The sequence below is a fragment of the Beta vulgaris genome, chromosome 4 (assembly GCF_026745355.1).
Source record: "Beta vulgaris subsp. vulgaris cultivar EL10 chromosome 4, EL10.2, whole genome shotgun sequence".
Lineage (NCBI taxonomy): Eukaryota > Viridiplantae > Streptophyta > Magnoliopsida > Caryophyllales > Amaranthaceae > Beta > Beta vulgaris.
Genome location: NC_079205.1, coordinates 43,710,292 through 43,737,865, shown reverse-complemented (window position 1 = coordinate 43,737,865; position 27,574 = coordinate 43,710,292). Strand labels below are relative to the sequence as shown.

Here is a 27,574-nt window from a genome sequence, read left to right as displayed (position 1 = left end):
TGGCCGATGGGTAGCAACCCAAACCAAGGGAAACAGAGGCTATAAAGAGAAAATGAGAATTTGTAGTTATAAATTTTTAGGAAATAATATGGACCATATTTTTTTGTTGAAGATGACTGACATGAGTGAAGATGCAAGAACAGGAGGGGGGTGATGAGAGAGAGTAGAGTAATAATGTAGAATGTTTATGGTATAGTTTTTAGATTACAATTTTTGTTAGTAAATTATGCTAATCACTTTTCGTTAGGGAATTGTAGTTATTACCAAATGTCTAGAGTGATAATCGTCAAAGTATGATATAATCATGATTTGGTTGAAGTAGGACTACTTCAGACGAAAGTAAATGATGATGTATAACGCATAAATCTTAATTAGTCATGATTTGGCCATCATAATATGATATTTATGTTTTCTCTAAGTTGTTGATGTATAATGCATAAATCTTAGTCTTATTTTTTTTTGAAATAAATCTTACTCTTTTTCTTATGTTCGGTGGATGACCCATTACTTTAGGCTTGGGGTTTCATATATAAATTAAGCCGCCATCCATATATCAACTTACATGATTAGGAAAAAAAATTCATCCACACTTACTTAATTAAGACAATATTCTTTTCATAAATTATCAAATTTAATACATACTCACTCCGTAGCTAAATACTTTACCCACTTTTTTGTGTTTTGCCGATACACTTCTTGGACCTTGGATCAACAACTATAACATGAGGAGAGAAAAAAAATTAAATGAATACTTTTTTTTGCTCTTTTGCCCAAGCTTATATTTGATGATTTATGATATATGATGGTGGATTTTGGGTTACGAGAATATAAGCATCAAGGGAAAAGTTTATCTCAAATTCTCAACCCAAAAAAAAAATAACAGAGGAAAGGAAACAAAAGGAGTGTTGGGAGGACTTCAAAGTTCAACCTTTAATGAAACATTTACCATTTTCAAGCTCATATCATTTTTAAAATTTATAATTTCTAGAATAATCAATTTGATATAGATGATTAAAAGATGACATAGTTTTATATTGGGTTAATGCCACATGCAATAGTAACATAGTTATTATAAAATTGAGATTTGCACTTGCCTATTAACCTATTTTCCTCTATTTACCATTTCCAATCTCATATCATTTCTTATATTTTCTCCACAATGTGGTTTTTATAATTTCTAGAATGATCATTTTGGTATGGGTGATTAAAAGATGACATAGCTATGTGTTGGGTTAATGCCACATACAATAAAAAGGTAACATAGTTATTATAAAGTTGTGATCTCCACTTACATATGAACCTATTTTCCTCTACTTGTTCACTTAAAAGGTTTATCTATGAAACGATTATTTTGGAATTGAGGGAAGCAAATGTCGCAAACATGTCATTAGTTTTGTTTAGATCCATGATTGGGTTAGTTTCAAGTGATGATATCAGTTGTAAAGTGGTTATTCATATGGGTGAAATAGTGAGTATGTGTAATTTGGATGTATTAGTACATAAACAACGTGTTTTCGAATACTCCAATGTTTTATATGGAGAAAATTCGAAGGGCCTAAAATATTATTCAAAACCTCATTCCTTAATTTGTATATCGGATATTATTTTAGTAAATAAAGATGTGATGATTAATCTGTTAGAAATGAGCAACCTATTTATCGTATAAATTTCTATAAAAGTAATGTTACAATTTGTAAACCATACATTGTATGGATATTACACTGGAAAGACATGCATTTAATGAGCATCGCGACACTAATTGAGAAAGGTGAAAAACCAAAATGAGTTAATTGTCAAAAGAGGGATTTATATATTTAATTTTAGTTGGTTTATAAGAGAGTGAAACTGTTATTAAAAGACCAGATAAAGTTATTGAATTGAAAAAGTTGTTAATTTGCCTATATAGTTTTTTTTTGGTAGCTTCTTTTTTCTTTCATGTAAAAGATAATATTGAAATGTATGTCATATAGAAAACCTATAAAAGACACTTATACTATACAAGTACTGCTTATTTATATTTGTTTACAGTACATCATTACCCTTTTCTAAATTAGTCTAAATGAATATTAGAACTTTTGTTGGCTTAATATATTCTAAAATTATTTTTGGAAAGAAATTAATGAGTAATGGTTTAGGATGGACCATTGGAGTCACTAGGGATAGTCTTAGGAAAGCAAAAAGTAAAGCGCAAAATCATGTATAATACTCATTCTCTCAGATAGAATGGGGAATAATGTATGGTACAATATATCATCAAAATTGTGATCATATCATGTATAGTAGAGAATAAGGTATTTAGAGGAAAATTAAAGTGAAAATGAATAACCTAATTATCTTATAATTTATATTGAAGTAATGTTACAATTTTTGAACGTACCATACATCGTACGAATATTAGACTCGAAAAAGAGATATCTAATGAGCATCACGACACTAAATGAGAAAGGTGAATCTATAAACTGAGTTAATTGTCAAGCGTATATGTCAAAAGAGGGATTTTAAGTATTTTAGCTGGTTTATAAGAGAGTGAAAATGTTGTGAAAAGATCAAATAAGGTATTGAATTTGCCAATGTATTTTGTTTGGACATCTTCTTTTGTCTTTGATGTAAAAGATCACATTGAAATGTAAATTATATAGAGAACTTATAAAACACACATACATTATACAAGTATTGCGTATTTATAATCGTTTACTATACAACATTATCAATTTTTATTAGTCTTAATGAATACTAAAAAATTTATTAGATCCATTTATGATCTTCTGCCAGTTGGATTGATGGATCTTATAGGTTGTTAGAAGAAGCTCTAAACTAGAAATACATATGGTATACCATTTTATTTCCTTTATGAGAAAATAAGTATTCTAAAACTGTTTGTAGGAAGAAATAATTAATGAGTAAGAGAGTTACTGGTGGGCCATTGGAGTCGCATGGGGGTAGTCTCTGGGAGGCAAAAAGTAAAGTGAAAAACTCTATATATAATACTCGTTTTGTCAGATGGAAACACTATTTAAATATGATTTAATAAGGATTACAAGGTGTAATAAGTTCAGATTAGTTCTGAGATAAGTTTATTGAAATTCAGGTAATATTACATAAGCAAAATAAGTTGAAAAGCACAAGGCCAACAATGACAAATTGGAAATTATATAACTTAAAAAAATCTTATGTACATAAAATATTTTATTACTGCTTTCTATAGGGTGTTGGCTGATAAGTCATATTTATATATAGTTTTTAGGTATATTTAGGTTGCATTTTAGAGTATTTAATTTCATATTTAGGTTCATAATTGTATATTATTCGTAAGTTATATTATTCCACTCCTATTCGGCATGTTTTCTTGTTTTTGATGAATTTCAGGCATTGAGTACGTATTTGGAGTATGATTAGCTAAACTTGTGGATTAGGAGTACTTGGAAAGAAGTTACAATGAATAAGGATCGTATGGATATGTTATAGTACGAGTTTGAGCAAAAACGAAGCGGAAAATCATTAGAGATACGTGAAAAAGGAGGCACGTTTACTCTTCTGATCATAACTTTTGGTGTGGTTATTAAAATCGAGTAATTCAAACAGATTCGGAAACAATACTTGAAGAGCTTTCCAATGATAGGTGACACATCCCGAGGAGACTTCTAGTCAACGAGTTATGCTTTTCGGAAGATTGCACCGTTTCTCCTGGAATCTGTCACGCGTACGCGCGGATCACTAATCCGCCCATTAATGATTTATTTAAGACTTTTCTTATCTTGTAAATTACTTTCCTAGTCATATTAGGTTATTGAATATTATTTAGATTATTTTTCACTCTTTCTCTCTCCTCCTTTTCTCACGTTATTTTGAGTTCTAGGTTTTAGTTTGCTTCCTTTTTCTCTCTAGTTTTTTTTAGAAAAACCCTAGTTTTTATTCTTCTCCCTTAATTCATGAGTTTCATTAGTTTCTTTCCTTGATTTCTTTGATTATGCTTTTCTTGGTAGATTTATATTTCATTATTTATTTCATGATAGAGTAGTTTTTATTTCTAGGATTTGGGAATCCATGTTTATAAGATATGATTATTGATTGATATTTATTCATGGTTTGATTAGTTATTCATTTCTCTAATTGATTAGTGTTTTATTGTTAATCTTCCAATTTGATCAATTATTTGTTAAATATTATTAATATCGAGTCATAGATCAAGAGATAGTACTCTTTAGAGGCTTACATACAATTAGCAAATCTGATTATGTTGAGCGACCGTACTAGCATATGTTGATTTGAGAGCGTTAATGCCTGACCAAGGATTAACCTGTGCTCTAGATATCTGATTGATTAAATTATTGATGATATTTTGATAGATTATAGTTATATACATGGTGAACCATTACCCTAGATCCTTTTTAGTTTGATTTTCGTAGTTTAATTAGTTTAGAACTTTAATTCAAATATCTGTGATCTTGTTTAGTTTCTCTATACCTTATCAACTAGATAAAACGACCATCTCTCTGTGGATTCGACTCTACTTACCCTATTACATTGTTAGAAGGTTTTGCAGGAATTATTTTTGGCGGGTGTACGACAACCTATCAAATTTTGGCGCCGTTGCCGGAGAGACGGTATTGTTTTATTTAGTTTTTATTGTTGGTGATACTAAACTGTATATATTTTTTTTTCTTCCTTTTGTGAATAGTTTTTTTTCCCCTATCTAAGTGTGCTGTAATGGAGTCATATAATTATAGTTCAGAGGGGGATGATTTTTCTAATCATCAAGGGCAGTATGATTATTTTGAGTATTATAATGCGAATTATTACGTTTATGATACATCATATGATTGTCAAAATTTACAAAATCTGTGCATGAATTCTTATGAATACCCAATGTTATCAACCTGATAAGAATAATTATTTTCAACCTGAAATATCAGAGCGTCAGGAACTTTTTAACATGATGAAAGAGTATATTGTTAAACAACATGAAGATTTAAATGAATTAGCTCATGATTACCAAAACATAGCGAAATCTCTTGAATTTCTTGCTGTGCAGCAATCTACCAACCAACAGGTGATACTTGATGATATTGATATTAGTGTTGAGAACTATAATTCGAAAGAGAAAGACGTTGATTTGTTTCATGATAATTTTGTAGAAGGTAAGGGTGCTGTAATTGGTGGAGTTCGTAGTTTGTGTCTCTATGTTAATAAATCCATAGTTGAGAGTGACGTGTCTGACACTTTTTCGATAAACTTTTCATCCGCATATGAGTCTAAAGTTGAGAGTGAAATAGTGCATGAGTCCTTGTCGGTTCCATCTGATATTGTTTTTGAGTCTCATGCACTAGTGGAAAAATAAGGAAGGTCTGCGCTAAAAAAGGCCCTTAGGGCTGTGCTTTTTGATAGCAGCCCTTTCCATAGCAGCCCTTCACTTTTTAAGTAGGGTTGCGCTTTTGAAACGCAGCCTTTCACAACGAAGGGCTGCGCTTTTAACAAAAAACACAGCCTTCATGCTTAGAAGGGTTGCGCTTTTTACCTAAAAGTGCAGCCCTTCAACAAGTGAAGGGCTACGTTTTTAGGTAAAAGCGCAGCCCTTTTAAGCATTAAGGGCTGTGTTTTAAAAAAGCGCAGCCCTTCTTAAGGTGAAGGGCTGCAGCCTTTAGAATAGAAGGGCTACGCTTTTACCTAAAAACGCAGCCCTACTTAACAGAAGGGCTGCACTTTTTTTACAAGCGCAACCTTTTAAGGTTAGAAGGGCCGCGTTTGTTGAAAAAAGCGCAACCCTTGTTTAAATTTTTTTTTTTGAAAATTAAATCTGCTGCACACCCCCCAGCCCACCCCAGCCCTTCCCACCCCCACACCCTGCCAGCCTGCCCTTCCCACACCCTGCCCACCCCAGCACACCCCCACACTGCCCACCCAGCCTCCCACCCCACACCTGCCGCCTTTCCTTCCCACCCCACACCCTGTCCACCCTGCCACCCTGTCCACCCTACCCACCCCCAGCCCACCCTGCACACCCCTGCACACTCCCTGAGACCCCTGCACACCCCAACCCACTCTGTACACCCCTGCCCACCCTGCACACCCCTGCCTACCCCCTGCCCACCCGGACACCCTGCGCACACTTCACACCCGCCACCCCCTCCACCCAGCAGCCCCACACCACCCCACCCCCACCCCCACCCAAAACTTCCCTTCGACACAAAAAACCAATGAAATATGCAATAATATATGACAAGTGGAGAAAGGTAATAATTAACTTCATTATTTAAATGTAAAAAGTGTACATAGAATTGATACAAACTAGTAGATTCGAGCTAAAATGTATCATAAGCAATCATCGGTAATGTGGGACGCCAACTTATCCCGAACTTCATCTATTTCTTCTTTGGTGAAGTTCCTCAAACTTGGTGTGGAATTATTCTTATAAACCTTGCAAAACAACCAAGGAATAAACACATATATAAAATTCAATCATTTTACCGTAGTTAGTAGTTCTAAAAATGACATATACCTTCCGAAATTCAATCAAAAACAAATGCAAGCCTAAAACTCTACAACTAGTTATAATATATCTCATTTATCATATTCAAAAAGAAATGAGTTAAATGACTCGGAATAAGAATTGGACGCAAAAGGCATAAATAGGCCTAAATCACATTTATGTTCCCGATATACAACCAACAACAAATGCAAGCCTAAGAATCTAAACAATAGTTATTATACCTCATATAATCATGTTCAAAGAAAATTTGGGGTTAAATGACTCGATAAGTACGATTTGGGAGCGAAAAGGCAAAATAGGCCAAATGACCTTTTCGTTCCGAATGCAACAACAACAAATGCAAGCCTATAATCTACACAATAGTTATATTATCCTCATATAACATGTTCAAAGAGAATTTGGGGTTAAATGACTCGATAAGTACATTTGGGAGCGAAAAGGCAAAAATAGGCCGAAATGGCCTTTTCGTTCCCGAAATGCAACAAACAACAATTGGAAACCTAAAAATCTACACAATAGTTACATTATGCCTCATATAATCATGTTCAAATGAATTTGGGGTTAAATGAATCAATAAATACGATTTGGAAGCGTAAAAGGCAAAATAGGCAGAAACTAACATATACTAATTAAATAAGTTACATGCATTTTGAAGATCATCAACTTTTGTGCAATGGTTGATGATATCGAACATGAACCTCATGATGTAATACCCACACGCAAGTCCACCTTCTTGTTGTAGACACTAAATTCACCAAAGGATGCAATAAATGACATTGATGTTAGATGTGTATTATGTGTTTCTATATAAGGAAAAAAAATTAGTCATGTTACCTCGACTGAATGCCAAACAGGAGATTTTGGTGCTCGAAGTCCTATTGCATTAACATCCTTCATCACACTACATCAATACATTATTATAAGATTAGATGTACATTTAATATTAATAAGTGCGCATATATTGAGTTTCGATTAGGCTACCTATTTAACAATGATTTGACTAGTAAGGACCGTGTGTTGTTTACGCAAAGAATCAAAGTGGTAGGCTTCGTTACGTGACAAACATATCGCAATCAGTGTCCAATGATTCCTACAATAATAAAATATAGTTATTATTAATTGTAGAACAACTAATAGGTCAATTTAATTAAAGTAAAGTGAGTTTAAGAAGCATACGTTCAATAAGGAAGAAGAATGATCTTATATCCAAGACGAGAACATGCTTTCAAAGAAGCTTAGATCTTTACTCCTTTTGTTTCTTAAGCAACTGTCATCTCGTACTATGCTTGGACATAACCAACCAAACATTGGCTCACTAGATGCAATCAATATTGTATAATACGCTGAGAAATCATATTGATTAAAAGAAAACTTACTTATTATGGAAGTTAGTTGAATTGAAAACTACTTAAGGCATATGTATATATAATGTATATTTAATTTATAACTAAAGTATTACCTCATGAATGTTTGTATCATGGAAACATTCAACTCTTCCACATAAGAATTCTTTAATATCAAGCTTAGAAATGAAGGTCGATGTATCCTCAAAGTAGTGGAATTGTGGTGCGACAACTGAATCTCAATATTGCTTCATCGTCTACATCGCTAGCGCACTCATGTACCAAAAGCACGGAGAATAAGGCCTTGCACCTCTATCTCCGTAATGAGTGGACACTTTGCCATAGAAACATTTTCTTTCTCCACTTTCGTCACTCATCACGTCGGCCTTCCTCAGGTGAACATGCCTTCTTTCCCTTCGTCGGCCTTCCCAACCTAGTAATTAGTTAAATTAAAAGATATTATGACAATCATATATAGGAACTATAAAAAAACAATATATATATATATATATATATATATATATATATATATTATATATATATATATTATCATTGTACCTCATCTGATAACCGCACCAATGCACGCGGCCATAGAACATAACTGCCAAGGGCATCAGTCACTGATGTAGACCAACTTCTGCATTCGGCAGCGGAAGAGGTAATTCTTCGAAACCGGCACAATCTCTGAAACGCTGACCACATAGTGAATATCAGCGACTGCCTGGTTGTGCAATCGTACCCGGCCCCTCAGGGGTTGTGCTTGGCCATAAGCAACGAGAATGAAACTGCATGACCATCTCCTCGAGCTAATAGCTCACATGGTGTCTCTTCCTTTTAAAAAAACATCTTTATAGTTAGTCTATGAAACAACATATATATAGTAAGAATTTCATGCATTTAAGAACAATAGTTGTGATATTAAGTGATTACCGTGAACTCCGGAACTGGATCAGGCTGCGTAGGTTAAAACACTGCCTCTGAAAGCACCAAAAGTCGGTAAGCCCATTGCGCCAAAATGGCGTTGAAATTCTGATCATCTCCCTCTGAGCTCCTCCCGAATTGCAGCTTTCATAGCCTCCACATCTATGAAGCTGCCGAATTCACACTGGAGGCACTGGATTTTACTAGTAGTGTATTGATCACCATACACCTTTCTCACCCCGAGGCGGACACCTCCTACGCCCCTCACACGTCCATATTGGTCCCGTCCTAAAGTCTCGTGTAAGGCATCAACTTGTCCTTTAGGAGTGAACTCACCAGTTGCCTCCTTTTCCTTCAAGCCAATCTACATAAGGATAAGAGAGATATGCTCGTGAGCGCACAAGTTATATTATTATACCTTATAAAATATAATATGTACTTACAATGGCATTAGCTATCTGTTGTGGTTCCGGGATCAGGCAATTCCTTTGCATCAACCCCATGCATCGAACACCACCAATCGAGCACTCTATCTGGTTGCCGAGGCTGTGCAACTGTCGTCCTAGAGCTAGCCCCCATTGTCGTTGTCGACCCTATTGTGGGGTAATGGCTATACATCCACGTATCTCTCGCCTGACCGTACGACTGAGCACCCAGATGGATAGTACTTCCTAGCTTTTGCATCCGCTACTTTTCTCACGAGTGCCTGAAACACACAATTATAAATAAAGGTTAGGTATGGTGTTATACAATAATACTGGATCTAAGAGTATTTAATCTTAGCTATTAAAATATTCTTACAACAGCTTTCGGGGTTGTTTTTTGTGCAACAAATGCTGCCACTCCTCAGGTGTGATATGCCTCCATATCTGATATGGTAACTTGGAGGGTGCCTCAAATGATGTGTCCGGTGAAGCCTCAGAACCGGTTGTGTTTCTCCGCGTATGTTCTTCTTCTTTGTACCCAACTTTTCTCCGTTGTGATCCACCCCGACACTAACTTGGCCTTGAATCTCTGAATCTCTGGCAACCGCGGATAGAAACACATTTCTTGGCTTATCATTTTCAATATTGAATTGATTCTACAAAAAACGCATTTCAAAATTAGTAAATATTAACATATATTTAACTAAGTGTTAAGATTCTAAACATTATTGTACGCGAAGCTTACCATAGTATCTTCCCAAATCATCTTTTTCAAAGACTCGGGTACCTCTTTCCATGAGTGGAGAATGGAGAGCTTATGCATGCAAATCCAGACTTACATGACATACTTTTGACGCCATTTTCCACAAGGTTGCCCCAAATGATCGTACTCCAAAGTTATTAGGGTGGGTTTCCCTAGTGACTTTGTAGGTCCCCTTCCTTTTCTCTTTTTCGTCGCCAATGACTACATATCCCTTTGTGCATCTTTTTCTTCACGGCGAGCTCGAACCAATTTACCCCGCTCCTTTTGGTAATCGAAAGACTCATCCTCGGTAGTGTGTTCCGCACTCGTATCCATATGCACCTCCGCCATGTCCCTGAAATTGTACAAACATACGCATTAATAAAAAAATTAAAATTAACATTTAGGGGAGGGGGCTGTGCAGCACGACAATGGGGGAGGGGAGGGTGTGCAGAGGGGCAGTGGGGGAGGGGGTTGTGTGCAGGGGCAGGGAGAGGAGGGTGTGCAAGCAGTAGGGGCAGGGCAGTGGGGGGGGTGTGCAGGCAGTAGGGGGTAGGGCAGTGGGGCAGGGCAGTGGGAGGGTGTGCAAGCAGGAGGGGAAGTGGAGGGTGTGTAGGGGAGTAAGGGAGTGCAGCAGGGAGGGGATTGTGTGCAGGGGAAGTGGGGAGGGGCTGTGTGCAGGGGCAGTGGGGAGGGGCTGTGTGCAGGGGGGCTGTGTGCAGTACAGTGGGGGAGGGGAGCAGGGTGTGGGGAGAGCAGCAGTGCAATGCACTAGGGGAGGGGAGGGAGGGCAGTAAGGTGTGGGGAGGGTAGCAGTGTAGTGGGGGAGGGGAGGGGAGGGAGGGCAGCAGTGTAGTGGGGGAGGGGATTGCAGCAGGGTGTGGGGGGAGGGGAGGGGAGGGCAGCAGTGTAGTGGGGGAGGGGATTGCAGCAGGGTGTGGGGGGAGGGGAGGGGAGGGCAGCAGTGTAGTGGGGGAGGGGAGGGGATGGGGCAGCAACAAGGCAATGGGGGAAGGGGTGTGCAGCAGCAAGGCAGTGGGGGAGGGGGCAGCAACAAGGCAGTGGGGGGAGGGGGGTGTGCAGCAAAAAGGCAAAAATATACCCGAAAGGGCATCTTCGTTCCCGAAATGCAATCAACAACAGATACAATCCTATAACTTTACACAATAGTTACATTATACCTCATATAAGCATGTTCAAAGAGAATTTGGGGTTAAATGACTCGATAAGTACGATTTGGGAGCGAAAAGGACAAAATAGGCCCGAAATTCCCTTTTCGTTCCCGAAATGCAACCAACAACAAATGCATGACTATAACTCTACACACTAGTTACATTATACATCATATAATCATGTTCAAAGAGAATTTGGGGTTAAATAACTCGATCAGTACGATTTGGGAGAGAAAAGGCCAAAATAGGCCCGAAATGTCCTTTTCGTTCCCGAAATGCAACCAACAACAAATGCATGATTATAAATCTACACACTAGTTACATTATACCTCATATAATCATGTTCAAAGATAATTTGGAGTTAAATGACTCGATAAGTACTTGGGAGCGAAAAGGCCAAAATAGGCCGAAATGCCTTTTCGTTCCCGAAATGCAACAACAACAAATGCATGACTAAATCTACACATAGTTACATTATACCTCATATAACATGTTCAAAGAGAATTGGGGTTAAATGACTCGATAAGTACGATTTTGGGACGAAAAGGCCAAAATAGGCCGAAATGCCTCTTTTCGTTCCCGAAATGCAACCAACAACAAATGAAAGCCTATAAATCTACACACTAGTTACATTATACCTCATATAACATGTTCAAAGAGAATTTGGGGTTAAATGACTCGATAAGTACATTTGGGAGCGAAAAGCCAAAATAGGCTCGAAATGCCTTTTCGTTCCAAATGCAACCAACAACAAATAAAGCCTATAGCTCTACACACAGTTACATTATACCTCATATAACATGTTCAAAGAGAATTTGGGGTTAAATGACTCGATAAGTACGATTTGGGAGCGAAAAGCAAAATAGGCCAAAATCTACACAATAGTTACAAATTGGAGAAATTACACAGACCTGAGTTTATGTCTCATGATTTATTGACTTCCCCGTTTCTTAGGATCCTCAAGTACATGTATCCCTTCCGTGTGATCTACACGCATATAGTTCTCCGACGTATTCACATCATCTTCCACAGTAATTTAGGATAGGAAAGGGGGGAGGTCCTCAAATGCATCATATTCTTCCTCATTATCAACATCACCAATACCGAGGATACTCCTTTTACCAGGTACAACAATTGACCACTTATGATCAGCAGGATCAGTTACAAAAAATACTTGCTTGACTTGTGATGCAATTACAAATGGCTCCTCAGTTTCACGTAGACGACTAAGGTCAACAAGAGTGAAACCGCAAGGATCATCTTTCTTACACAACGTCGATTATTGTCAACCCACTTGCAACACAAGAGGCAAATATTAAAAGTACAGTAGTCCAGCTCCCATATTTCTTGTATTCGCCCATAATAGTTGCTTTCAGCATGTACAGGCGACTTATCTTTCGAGCTTGCATATTGTGTAGACGACGCCACAAGTGAAACACCACTATTTTGTTGCGATCTTGACTTAGATCTTGACGTTCAGTCCAAAACGTATACCCATTAATACATAACCCTATAAGAGCGTACAGCTTCACGAGGACCAAATGCTAACCACTTGACTGTTTCAGGAACACTTTCATCCAAATCATTGAGTACTCGTTTATGAAACCAATCAATGAAAGTCTTGTTATGCATTTGCGTCAATGCCCTCACTCCTTTTCCAGGATTGCTAACACGTAATTCCTCCATATGTTCACTTAAATAAGGATGGACATCTGGTACGTGATGCAATACAAATAAGTGAGCTTGTTTACGCTTTTCTACGGAAGGTGTGATCAATTTTGAACCAATTGTACCCTTGCCCTCAAGTCTGCCCTCGTGTCGGGATGTCGGAAGTCCAACAGGATCAACACTAGCAAAATACTCAGCCACAAAATTACTGATCTCTTCACCCACAATCCCTTGAATTATACTACCTTCTGGTTGTGCAGGATTCCGAACTTTATCCTTCAAAGTTCCCATATATCTCTCAAAAGGATAGCACCACCTCAAAAACACTGGACCACACAGCTTAATTTCTCGAACTAGATGGACAATGAGATGGACCATAATGTCAAAGAATGCGGGGGGGAATACATCTCAAATTTGCATAGAGTTTCAACTACTCTGGCTGCAAGAAATCGAGGGTCGACGGGTCTAGGACTTTGCTGCAAATTGAATGAAAAAATGAACACAGTTCTGTAATGGTGTGCCTCACATGCTTTGGAAGTATCCCACGAATTGCAATCGGTAAGAATACTTGCATCATGACATGACAATCGTGCGATTTCATACTCGATAACTTCAACTCACCATTTAAGGTAACAAAGCGCTTCATATTCGATGAGTAGCCAGTAGGGACCTTAATGCCATACAATGACTCGCAAAAAATCCGTTTCTCTGCACGCGACATCGTGTAGCAAGCTGGTGGCAAATAATTCTTCTCCGAATCCTCCACCTTCTTTTTCTTTTCTATTTCATCATCAACCCTTTCCTCCCTCTTTTCTTCTTCCTTCCTCCCTTTTCTGAGCCCACAACTCTGGTCGAACCCCTCTTTTTCCAAGTAAAGTCGTGACGCCTTAACATCTTTTGTCTTGTCCGGAATATTCATAAGTGTCGCGAAAATAGCTTCACAAACATTCTTCTCTATGTGCATGACATCCAAACAATGTCCGACCTTTAGATCTTTCCAATATGGGAGTTTCCAAAAAATGGACTGCTTTTTCCATAATCCTGTAGGTCATCAACCTCACTAGCAGGTTTACCAAAGACTGTTTCAATGCCCTTCACCTGATTATAAACTTCAGTACCAGTTAATGGTCTATGAGCAACTTCTTCTTCAACCGTCCCATCGAATGCCTTCTTCTTAAACCGATAGGGATGGTCGCGGCTGAGGAGCCTTCGTGTGCGCATATACACATGTTTGCAGCCCTTAAGGTGTGTAGATTTCATGTCATCTAAACAAATCGGGCAAGGTTGTTTTCCTTTAGTCTTATACCCAGATAAGTTCCCATAAGCTGGATAATCGTTCATAGTACAAAAAAGCATGGCACGCAGAGTGAACATCTCATTAGCATACGCATCAAATACTAACACTCCTTCGTTCCACATCTTCTGTAAATCTTCAACAAGCGGCTGAAGGTATACATCTATGTCATTTCCAGGTTGTTTGGGCCCGATATAAGAAGCGACATCATCATGTACTTGCGTTTCATGCACAACCCAGGAGGCAAGTTGTAAACCACTAAAACTACTGGTCATGTGACTATGCTGGAGCTGAGATTGCCAAAAGGGTTCATGCCATCCGTACATAATCCAAGCCTCAGATTCCTATCCTCATTACCAAATGACTTATGCACCCTGTGATAGTTTTCCACTCAGGCGAATCAGCCGGATGCTTGAGCGACCGTCTTTCTTCCTACGATCTGCATGCCACCTCAAATTCTTGCATCTCCTTTAATTGAGAACATGCGCTTAAATCTAGGTATTATGGGTAGATACCAACACACCTTGCTGGTGGTCCTTCACTACCTCCAGCTCCTTCACGCTTGTACCTGACAATCCACAACGTGGCACTCATGTAAATGCTCATACTCATTACGATAAACACACAATCGTTAGACAAGCATGTATCCGCTCGTACTCTAAACCCAAAGGACACATCAGCTTCTTCGCATAATAGTACGACTTTGGCAGTTCATTTCCATCAGGGAGCATCTCAGCTAAAACTTCCAACAACGATGTGAAATTAGAGTCCGTCCAACCGCGTTCGACTTAATGTTGAACAGTGTTACCACCGCGGAAAGTTTGGTGTACTTTGTACAACCTGGATACAACGCTTTTCAGCAGCCTGAGACATAGACTCAAAAATACGAGGTCGTCTACACGACTGATCTTCAACCTCGTGTATCATCTCGTCTACCCGATCCCTATCTCATCTCCAAATTCATCATCCAAATTCTCATCCCCTAACTCATCATCATCCTTCTTTTCTTCACATACATCATTTTTACTCAGAGCTTCCATATACCTCCCCTGCTCACCATGCCAAACCATACGTGGTATTGAGGCCTAAACCCACGGCGAAAGACATGCTCCCTAACCACATGTATACTACTAACCTTGCTCACATTTCTACAATCCAAACAAGGACAATAAAAGTCGACTGCTCCAGAGGATGTTTGATATTCTAATGCACTTTACAGAATTCCGAACCCCATTCACAAACTCAATCGATTCACGACTACCATACATCCAAGTACGATCCATCTCATTCAAGAAGACCACCTCTAATAATTAAACACAACATTCATTATAATGCATCAATCATTATTAAAGTACATACACTCACATATTCAAATCACACACGTATAAGCAAGCTAATAGTAGTGACATTTCAATTGTATGCATGCTAACGAAGGTCCTTATCACTCCAATCTAACCCACCCTTGGACGTTTAATCTCACTAGTGAATGTATGCCAACTTTTCAATTCTAAGGCAGCATTTCCCTACAGTTCTCCAAGTACACAATGTAGATAATTGCTTCTCTACATATGTACCCAGAGAACAATGTAGAGAAACGATAACCAAGATTTCCTCAGAATTGAAAAGAAGACACACATTCACCACCTAAGTGAGATCAAAGTCCAAGAACAGTCCCAAACCGGGGACTATTCAAGACTTACTCCTAATGAGTAAGTCTTGAACGGGTATCTAGGCATATGATGATGATTCAAACAACTTGTAGATTTCATATATAGCTAAATCACATTGCGTTTTCATACAATCTCATATCAATAAATATACATATACATTATAAAAAATACATATATACATCAATAAATTATCATAACTAATCAATTTGAAGCACATGACAACTTTGTCTACATGTTAAACTAGTTACCTCTTAACACCAACGACGAGCAATGAAGAGAGAAGAGATAGTTGGACCTTTAATCTGCCTTCCTAAGCATCTTCTTCCTAGCATTAACAAAACCCACGTTGCACATTAATCATTTAATTCAATTAAGAAAAACAAAAGTAACTTAAAAACAAAATTAATTCATACCTAATTAAACACTCAAATGGTGGAGAAGAGAAGAGAAGAGAAGGGTAGTGGTGATGGTGGAGGTCGCGGCTACACGTGGTGGGTGGCGTGCAAGGTGGTGGTGGAGCAGTCGAGTTAGGTCGCGCAAACCCACTGTACTCAAATTATGGTGGGCAGCAGGGGCAGTGGAGCAATGTGGTCGTGGTCGTGGAGCTATGTGGTGGGCAGCAGTGGTGGTGGTGGTGGTGGTGGTGCACTCGTCGTGCAAATATCTCGCTCGTGGTGGTGGTGGATTTTCTCGCTCGTAATTCTCTAAGGGAGGGAAAAGGAAAATAGAATTGCTCTTTGGATAATGTACATGCGCGCAGTAATTCAATTCCAAAAAAAAAATATAACGAAGGGCTGCGCTTGTAAAAAAAAAAAGCGCAACCCTACATAACAGAAGGGTTGCGCTTTTTCTACAAGTGCAACCCTACTAAGTCAGAAGGGTTGAGCTTTTTTTACAAGCGCAACCCTTCACTTAGTAGGGCTGCAATTGCAGAAAAAGCGCAGCCCTTCTGAATGTAAGAAGGGCTGTGCTTTTTATACAAGCACAACCCTACTAAGTGAAGGGCTACACTTTTCTTCAAAAGCGCAGCCCTTCTGTTATGTAGGGCTGCGCTTTTTAAAAAAACGCAACCCTACAATAAAGAAGGGTTGCGTTTTGAAGAAAGCGCAGCCCTTCCTTTTTTTTCCCCTAGTGATGTTCCATTCTCTCAAAATTTAACATTATTCCTTCATCTCCTATATTATATCCTCCATCATTCTTTCTTTCTTCCATTTTAAATAACTCTCATGATAACGTAAACAATATACATTTAGTTTCTTTTTCTTCTTTTGAGTCATGTAAAAGACTAACAATTTTTCTTTTTCTCCTTCTTGTAAATATTATTTTTCCTTTGATTTTTCTTTTTGTAGTTTTCATAGATTTTTAGAACTAATTTTTTTTTTATTTTTCATTTTCATTCTTATATAATATGCTATGAGATGTTCGCAGGAACATATAATAAGCTTCTTTGAGCATTGAATTATTATGAGTGATCTACTATCTTGATTTTGTTTTTTTAAACTAATTGAATTAACTTGACTTCAATTTTTTTAGGTTACTTATTGTATTTTTATTTGTTATTTTTATGAATTCACTTGATTTCTCTTTTTCTTATCTTAGTTAGTTGATTTTTGTAATTTTTCTTTGTTTTTGGATTCACTTGAATTCGTTTTTTTTTAAATTTATTTTAGTCCCCTAACTAGCTAACTAAATTTGTGAGTTGCATAGTCAAGATTCGAAAGCATATTCAGGTTGAAGTTGCGTGTTTCGACTAATTAGGCGTAATAACAAACTTGTCGAGTGTCCGCTGCCCATCCATTGCCCAATGGGTCTCGCACGCTGCACAAACTGCCGCTCTCTGCCTGGCCCGCTGGGCGCCCAACGCTCGCTGACAAACCACCAGCATTCCTTCATCAGGCTCCCCCTTCCCCAGTTTCTCTCCTTCTTCCTCTTCAGTCTTCACCCACCCCTGTATCTTCTCCACCATCCCAAACCACCACTGCCAGACCGCCGACCTTTCTCCCATCCGCGTATCGCTACCACCAACGAGTCTCCCTCCTTTCTCGTCTTCTCCCAATACTAGCCCCTGCGTCCTCTGTCTCCTCTTCACAACCCACCCCACTCGCCAATATGAGCGACCCGCCGGCCTCCTGCTCACCGCCCATACGACGGTAGTTGCGACCCACCCCACCACCAAACCATCATTTTTTCTGCGTAACACCACCAGAAACTCACTAGAACCCCACTTTCGTCTTCTCTTTGCGTCAACCACCGCCGTTCAGTATCTTCGCACAACCAACGCACCCACTAATACCCCTCGCGGCTCCTATTGCCTTCGCCTCCAGATCACAGCCTTACTCCCCTACTCCCTCCTCTATCGCTTCGTCGCATCTCCGTGACCAAGCCATGATTCCCCCCCCCCCCTTCTGATCTTTTTTTTCTTCTTATTTCTTATTCTTTCTCCTTTTTCTTATTTTTGCTTCTTTTTCTTTTTTAGTTTATATTAATATGATTTTTCTTTTGATCTTTTCTTTTGTTTTTACTTTTTTCCCAATGAACCTTAAATATATATATTTTTTTTATCAATTGTCATTATAGGACTCTCTCAAGTCGACACCAGGCTTCGTGACACATTACGACACGATTTTTGAGCATATTTGACTCTTACCCCCAATTAATTGGGTAGTAAGCATCTTTCTCACTTATAATTGTTGTTACTATTCATCTCAAATATTGGCTTGGATTTTTGTTTTGATGCCATCTTGTTGAGAATCTTGTACATTAATTGAATTATTAGTTCTTCGGATTGTCAGGATTTGTTTCTGGTTTTTGTGGTGTTTTGACTTTTGGTGGGAAACTTTGGTGATTTGGTGATCCAGAGGTTGGTTTCCGTTCCTTTTCTAAACTGGTTTCTACAGTGAGGACACTGCAAATTCTAGCTTGGGGAGGAATATTCTATCCTTTATTTGCTTTCTAGTGTAGATATTATCGCTATCGTAGGATGTTGCACGGTTTGTACCGCTCATTAAGAGTGGGAGTTTATGTGTAACCAAAAAAATTTCACTGTTTTTTTAGTTGCATCTCATATTAGGCTTCATCTCATGTTAGTTGCATCTATAGGACTATTGTTGGCACTCTTTGAAAACCTTGTTGATATTTTACTACATTTGTTAAGTGTCACTCATCTTGTTCATGATACTTCATAGCACAATTGATTGTTTGTGGTAAAATTGATTTATCTCTCTTTGGCTCGATTTAACGTTACTATGCAGACACCCTAGCCTAAGTGAGCTTTTGTGCTGATAAACTGAAGTATTTGTGTCAGTTATGTTCTTTCATGTGTGATTAGGTCCTCGTTGTTGCGTTGATCTTGACTTTGACTTGATACTCCTTGATATTTGGTAGTGCATACATTTTGATATGATTGAGGCGTTTCATTTGATGATCTTAGCTCCAGAGTTATTCTTATTTTCATATTATCCTTCCTTTAACCCCGCTGAGCCTTTTCCGACTTTGTTTGATTGAGACCTACATTACAAGCCATTCACCTCACTTGATTCTTGAACCAAGCCTAGCTTGGGGGAGCGAGTATTAGTTTTGGTTTGGTTTGTATTGAATTGAAGTGCTCTATTTGTGGTTAGAACACTGAAAAATATGTTTAGTGAGCTTGGAAATTGATAGAAAGTTTGTAAAAAAAAAAGAAACACAAAAAAAAGGTGAAAAATGAAATGAAAAAAAGATGTGAAAAAGAGTTGTGAATAAAGTGAAATAATAAAAGGGTTATGATTGAATTGCTTGAGTAAAAAAGGTTGTTAATTATATTTGGAGATTGTTGGTTGTTGCACGGAGTTGTTGTGATCTTTCTTGGTCATATTTTCAGTTATATGATGCTCCCCCTTCTCGGTTTTTCCACCACGATTCCCAAATTATTTTCCATACCTTTAACCTCAGCCCCATTAGAATCCTTAAAAGTCCTCTTGATCATTATGTATTGTATTGTTGAGTATTAAGTGAGTCAAAATCTCAAAGTTAAAGAGTATTTGCTTCATCTGAGTCGACTTATTTAGGTTGAGAGTCATTATTTAACCCTTAAACCCATGAGAGATTTGAGTGCACATAACTATAGTGAGGTCTGTCATGTTTGGTTAAATCCAGTTTTGGAGAGATGGTTTGTGGTATGATTGGAAAGTCAATTGTGATACATGATATGTTATGCGGCTTTGTTCGAGATCGTTTCGATGCTTGGTTTATGTAGTGATTATATCTCTTGTATTCTCAATTGAGTGTTCAGCCCTGTTGTAGTCCTATATCGTAGGTTGTCTAACTTTTCCAATGTCTATGTCTAATTGCTTGAGGACAAGCAATGGTTTAGCTTGGGGGAGTTTTAGGTACATATATAGTTCTAATATAGGAGTAGAATAACATAACTTACGAATACGATGCAATAATGAACCTAAATATGAAACTAAATACTCTAAAATGCAACCTAAATGTACCTAAAAACTATATATAAATATGACTTATCATTGGCATATTAAAAAAATTTAAAGTTATTTTGCTTATTATGAGCAAAAGTATTACAATTTTATAATTAAGAAAATATTATCTCTTAATCTTCTACAAAAAAAGTATAGTTAAATGGGAATGTAACCATGCATAATTTTATAATGGAAATGTATGCATTACTTTTGTGACTAAATATATAGTTAAATGTAATATAATTAATGATAAAACAAAACTTTATTTTTTTAATCTTTAGGCCTTTTAAAAACATGAGGGGGTGAGTATTAACTATTGAAAAAGACAAGGGGTCAAACTCTAATCCTATGATCTAAATATCTAATGACTTTACACAAGATATCATAATACGAAAAACAACCATTATATGTAACTAATTGTACCTTAAAAAATAAAGTTCAAACATATTGAGAAAATTAAAATCATGGCTAAATGGGAATTGGCCAATGGGTTGCTAAACATGGTGCAGCGATGGTGCAAGAAGGCAAGAGAGAGAATGGAATGACATAAGTGATGCAGAAGTTGCTGTATTGCTGAGTATAATAAGTGGTGGTGCGAATTGTGATTTTATCTGGGCCTTTAAAGGAAGTACTTAGTACACAGAGTAAAGACTATTTTAAATAACTATTTTTTTTAAAGGTGGGTCATGTGATCCGCCATAATATTAATTACATCAAGCACTGAACACATGGGTCCTAAGTCAGTTTTAAAATAATTTCAATACATGAGTATTAAATTTTAACTCACAACTTGGAGGCTCACCACCACGATTCTTGAAGAAACTTCTTAAAACCGTCAATCTATAAAACAAACAACTTCCATACAGTTTACACGGATCAAAAGGCTAATTTTACTTTTAAAGCTTTTAATACGACAAAAATTTTAAAATTCCAATTTTGAAGTCTTTCTGGTCGAACCATTAAAGGCTCGAGTATGTTCTAGCTTCACAAACCCGCTTCATGTTGAGGTATATGTATATGATATAGATACTCGACAAAAGATTAGCTTATGAAAAAAAATAGGATAAGAGTTAAATGTGTTAAAATTAAGAGATCTTGGGCTCATTCTATAGAGAAAAGCAAAACAGGCGTTAGAAATGACAAAGAAAAAAAGGATTTTATAAACCAACGGTTTAGGCCACAATAATTATAAAGTTCCAATTAAAAAAGGAATTCACAAATCCCTCAGTTTATACACAATGGCCAACATTTCCCATCCTCCATCCTCATCCTCTCAGGATCTCTTTTGTAACAGCCCGTTTCCCGAGCTACTAGGTAAACACACTTAAGATCCACTAATCACAATCAATGTTTAATAAGCCTCGGATTAAACATTTACTCGCAGCGGAAACATAACCTATAAAACGATCCTGAATCCGTGAGTTACTGGCCCACAAAATAGAATCCTTTATATTAGACTTCAATTACACCAATAACTCCACCATAATTCCCAAAAGTTATATACAAAGGAACAATAAATAATTGTTCTCTAATCAACTAACTAGAATACAAACTCAATCCATAAGCTACGACGACTTCTTTATCTTGCTTCACTTCAGAATTCTGAGCTCACAACACCAAACCTGCAACAATATTTCACTCTGCCACCCACCAAGTGACAGGCCACAAAAATGACAACACTATCAGCAAAGCTGAGTACACATTGTGTAATAGAAAATACAAGTTTAGGTGTATTTTGAAAACTAACACATAGTTATAATAACAGATAATCACATTCGACTCAATTATTATAGTTTCACAAAATCAAATCGTTTGGCATGAACGCGAGTGGAGAGGGGTACTAAGCAGTACCAGCTGTCTCCAAACTATTGAAGTTCGTCACCCAGCCTTTTATTGTTATGCTTGCAAGACTTACCCGGACATGTCCTATAACGCCAGGAATTCGACTTTCCTGGAAGGCAACAACTAGGGACTCTACCCGCCCTAACTCGGGGTGCCTATTCATGCCTCACTTTCATATTTATAAAATAAGATATTTAATGGTTTATACTTTAAACCTCAATACTCATAACATAACAGCATATTCGACCTTATCTGGTCTTAACTCATATCCGAATCATTTCCTCATTATCATACCAAATCATATTTTGAGAAATATAGTATTTTCGAACGATTTCGATAATTGAACAAAATGATACTTTTATAACAATCCAATAGCAATTCACAACTAACTCATAGAGATGTATCTATAATCATGGCCATTACCACAAACGATATATGATATTCGAAATTCAATATAACGCCCACGGGAGCATTTAAATATATTTTGCTAAACCTAAAGGTTACCTCAAATCTATAACAATTATACGAAACCTCCAATCATCATAACTTGATTTCCCATATCATCTTCAATTCTATACGTCTACATAGCCATCCTCCAACAACCACCTCACAGTAACATCAATAATCAATAACCAAACATAACTATTCTAATTATCTTCTTCTAACGCAACCATTATGCTAATCAAACTGAATCCCGTAAATAGAAATTAATGAAGTCATTCCATAACTCATAACTCGACTTCATACATATCAACTCCAACTACAATAATTATAACAGTCTCCCAATTCTAAGATTATGACTTCCCTCGCATCATCAACAACGACTATCCAATAAGAACGATACAACAACATAATAACAACAACACATACAACAAAAATACCACCTCCACCACCAACAATAACTCCAACACCAATAACACAACATTAAGCACAATAACAGAATAACGCAACCACAATACAACAGCACAACCAACAACAGAAACCACCACCTACTATGTTCATAGCAAACCTAAGTAAATCATATTCCCAAATTTATCACTCCAACTTCTTGAATCATAATAACAAGATGAACCATATTGTTCTACTGAATACTTTGGATATATATACTTAAACTATAAACCACATGATACTAGCTCTGGACACATCATTGTAACATTTTTAATCATATCCAAACTAATTCATCTTCAAAACTAGTAAACTATTTTAACTATAAACCACCACAACATCACCACAACAACAAAATAATAAATCCACCACAACCATCACAACTACTCCACAATATCCACCACAACTATAACAACAACCATAACAATGGTGCAACAACAACAATAGGCAACAACTTTACAACAACTCCACCACAACCACAATGACAAAACAACAATAACCCAACAACACTACTACAACAGAGCAACAACAACAATAGCAACTCCACAACAACTTCACCACAACCACCACAACAACTCCACAATAACAATAACATAACAACTCCACCTCAATCATCACAATCACTCCACAATTCCATGTACTAAACATATTCCATTAAGAAGCATAATCGTATTACTTCGTGTATAAGTGTTGTTTAGGTCAAATGAATCATCTCTAATGAACCTTAGCATGTTATATCCATGTTACAAACTCAATATACACATAATAAAATACACGTCATAAGTAAATTCATTTCATAAACATGCTTTACATCAGAAAGAAACAATCACCTAACTATAGGTATGGAAATCTCTAGGTTAAAACCAAACTAAGTGTGTACCTTTACTAAGGATGCTTAAAGCCACGAAACTTCTTAATCCAATTGGTTAACTACTCTTAAAGCTTCCCCTGAATGTATAAATGCTAAAGATTAGTTTCAACAAGCTTATAGATATGAAAAACTAAGCTTAAATACAAGAGGTGTAAACTGTTGAACTTACAGCAACTTATGTGATCTTTCAGCAGGGTTTTCTATATAAGTTTAAGGTCTAAAGATTGGAACTAAAGCTTGAACTACTTTGTATGGATGTCGAGAAGAGTTCTATGTAAAGAAAAGTGGGTGTCCAAGAGGAAGAAATAAGAGAAAATAGACGAAAATCCAGAACAGGCTTTTATAGTCTATTCTGGCGGTACCCTCAGGGGAGGGAAACCTCTTCTGGGCAAGGTCGGTTTCTTAGAGTTTTTGGGTGATTCTTGCTTGAGGTGTTAGCCTAAGGTGTTGGCCTTCATGCATAAAAACTTCTTTGAGAGATCGACACTTAAGAAGCTGCTAAGCAGCTTTCTTTGAGCATAGGTCTGAGCTGTAATTTCAGCTAGCCAGGTTTTACTATGTAAGCAATTTACCCTATTGAGGCACGTAATTCTTGGGGATAAATGACCATTTTAACCTTAAGACATCCCAGGCATGTCATATATCAAGTTTGGTTAGCTTCTGAGCTCGGATTCTACCCCGAAAAGCTCTTTAACTAGAAGTTCATCGCTACCCGATAAAACAATCTCCAAACGATTTTCATAATCTTAATGTTTAAGGCTCTCAAGGACTTTCTAACTTATCTATTTGTTTCCAAAGCCTTCTTATCTAATAATAATGATTGTTCTTATCCTCTTTGACCTTTCTTAACCACTAAGAATGATAGTACTTATCCACAAGCTTTCTTAACCCTTAAGAATGATGATACTTATCCAAAAGCGTTCTTAACCATTAAGAATGATGATGCTTATCCACAAGCTTTCTTAACCATTAAGAATGATGATGCTTATCCACAAGCTTTCTTAACCATTAAGAATGATGATGCTTATCCACAAGCTTTCTTAACCATTAAGAATGATGATGTTTATCCACAAGCTTTCTTAACCATTAAGAATGATGGTCTTATCCACTTTTAGCTTTTAAATAAAGGTTCTTAAAAACAGGGATATTACATCTTCATAGAGAAGATAGAGTGTCATGAGGACGAATAGAATCCTCATGATCACACGTTATGTTTGTTTTGCAGCATTACGTCTAAGTGATGAACAACTGAAAAACTTTGCTTTGGCTGACATTGAAGCTAAGTTACAAAGTAATGGTAGCACCTTTCCTAAATTTACGGGTATGCCATTTCCAAATGACTTGATTGTATCAGATGGTCAAAATAAGCTCATTATGGATGAGCTTTCGTATTACCATGAGCAATTACAAAAGGAGTTTCAAGATCTTTATCCTAGATTGACTGATGAGCAGCGTGGAATTTATAATGAAATCATGTCTGCTGTATTACGCGATAAAGGAGGTGTATTCTTTGTATATGGTTATGGAGGAACGGGAAAGACATACCTATGGAGATTATTATGTGTAGCATTAAGGCGTAAAGGGGAAATTGTTTTGCCAGTTGCATCAAGTGGAATCGCCTCTTTGTTGCTTCCACGTGGAACAACTGCGCATTCTAAATTTGGCCTACCGCTAAATGTCGATGAGAACTCAACATGTCATGGCATTAAGCCTGGATCGCGCTTGATAGGACTACTTATGAAGACAAAGCTTATCATTTGGGATGAAGCTCCCGTAATGCATAAATATTGCTTTCAAGCTCTTGATAGAAGCTTAAAGGATGTTATGCAACCAATAACTCCAGCAAATCATCATATCCCATTTGGTGGTAAGTTTGTTGTGTTTGTTGGTGACTTAAGATGAATATTGCCTGTTGTTCCCAAAGGTAGCAGTCAAGATATTGTCTTTTCAGCTTAGTTCTTATTTATGGGACTTTTATTGTGTGTTTAGATGGACGCAAAACATGCGTCTCAGAACAGGATCTGGTAAGTCGAATCTGGAAGAAATTAGGGAGTTCTTTGAGTGGATTCTGAATAATGGAGATGGCAAATATGGTGAACCGAAGATGGTGAAGCCAATGTAGAAATTCCTCATGAATAATTGATATACGAAGGAGATGACCCTATTTCTGCAATAGTCATTAGCACATATTATGATCTAGAAGAGCAAGTTATTTTCAAGAAAGAGCTATTCTTGCACCAACTAATGAAATTGCTGACATGGTTAATGATCGTGTTTTTTCATGCTTATTAGGTGAAGAAAGAACGTACTTGAGTTTAGATGCAATTTCAATGGAGGAAGGGAATTTCGGAATACACGAGATGTATTCTACTGAATTTCTGAATACAATCAAGTGCGGTGGTTTGCCAAATCATGATATAACCTTGAAAGTAGGGGCACCAGTGATGCTACTATGATTGATCAGACATCCGGGCTTTGCAATGGTACAAGATTAGTCGTTAAGCACCCTGGCAATCGAATTATTGAGGCAGTTGTTGTACCTGGTAGTAATGTTGGTGATAAAGTTTTTATTCCGCGGATGACACATACCCCATCAGATGCAACAAAGTTCCCCATAAAATTTTCAAAGAAGACAATTACCATTGGTTATTTGTTGTGCAATGACAATCAATAAAAGCCAAGGATAGTCCTTAGCGCACGTTGGCTTATATCTCCCCCGGCCAGTGTTCAGCCACGGACAATTGTATATGGCTATTTCAAGAGTTACAAGTACGGGTTTGAAAATCTTGATCTGTGATGAAGATCGTGGCAACTCATCCATTACAACCAATGTGGTCTATAAGGAAGTTTCTCAAAATGTTTGAATTGTGTATAGAATTGTAATTGACACTTTTTTATGTTTCAATAAAGAGAAAATGTAAATATTTGTTCCTTTAATAATGTGTTGTGTATTCAATTTGATTTCAAGTTTCATTTTCACACTCTCATTGAACAAAAATTTGTTGTTGCATTAATAATCTTTTCGTCTAAAAAGTAATTTATAATATGACATAAAAGTATGGCCTCCCTTGCATTTTTGCACAGGTTAAAAACTAGTTATATAAAAAAATAAAATAAAACATGTTTGATTAACCTACCTAAGTAACTAACAATCACAATCAAATGATTAAAATAGAGTAAACTAATTCAATTAATACTTTGAAGCACTAACCTCATCATACCCCCCTTGCTTCAAAGTTTGTGATAATCATGAAGCACATCTCTTCAATATTGTGATGTAAGTCTCATCACTGTCAATGTGTTTTTACAGTTGATGCACTTCTTACCACCCTCACAATTATATTTATGAACATTATCACCACACACAATTCACTTTGAAGCACTTCTCTTTATAAACTCTATTCAACAAAGTATTGCAAACACTACTACAACTTCGAAAACTGTCTCTGCGTTGAATACGACTTCCACCATTTTTAGATTGTTGATTATTTGATTTGCTTGTGAATATTGTCCCTTCACCTCAAATGAATTTTCTCCCTCTTTTTATAGTTAGCAAAATTCTAGTTTCATGGGCTAAAAGGGAATCCATCCACACATCTAAGAAAAACCATTATTTGCCATGTTTAATCACACATACTCACAATTATTTTTTCTATAATTTCTCTCCTAACTTTTTTCATCTTTCTTTCTATCCCTTCTTTTTATTTTTCTTCTTTATTTATAACTACCTTTTTGTGGTATTTAATTTGATGCTATTGAGAGAAAAAGATGAACAATTGAGATCTTCAAAGATCACT

General features: G+C 37.0%; 1 protein-coding gene and 1 pseudogene across 1 annotated transcript; both read left to right on the top strand.

Moving 5' to 3' along the window:
* The first annotated feature begins 24,953 nt into the window (after positions 1 to 24,953).
* On the top strand, positions 24,954 to 25,679 carry LOC125496694 (uncharacterized). The gene has a single exon (XM_048642222.2). The coding sequence runs from the start codon at positions 24,954 to 24,956 to the stop codon at positions 25,677 to 25,679; it is 726 nt and encodes a 241-aa protein (XP_048498179.2).
* Positions 25,680 to 25,779: 100 nt separating this feature from the next.
* Positions 25,780 to 26,641, top strand: LOC130591157 (uncharacterized; annotated as a pseudogene).
* Positions 26,642 to 27,574: the final 933 nt, after the last annotated feature.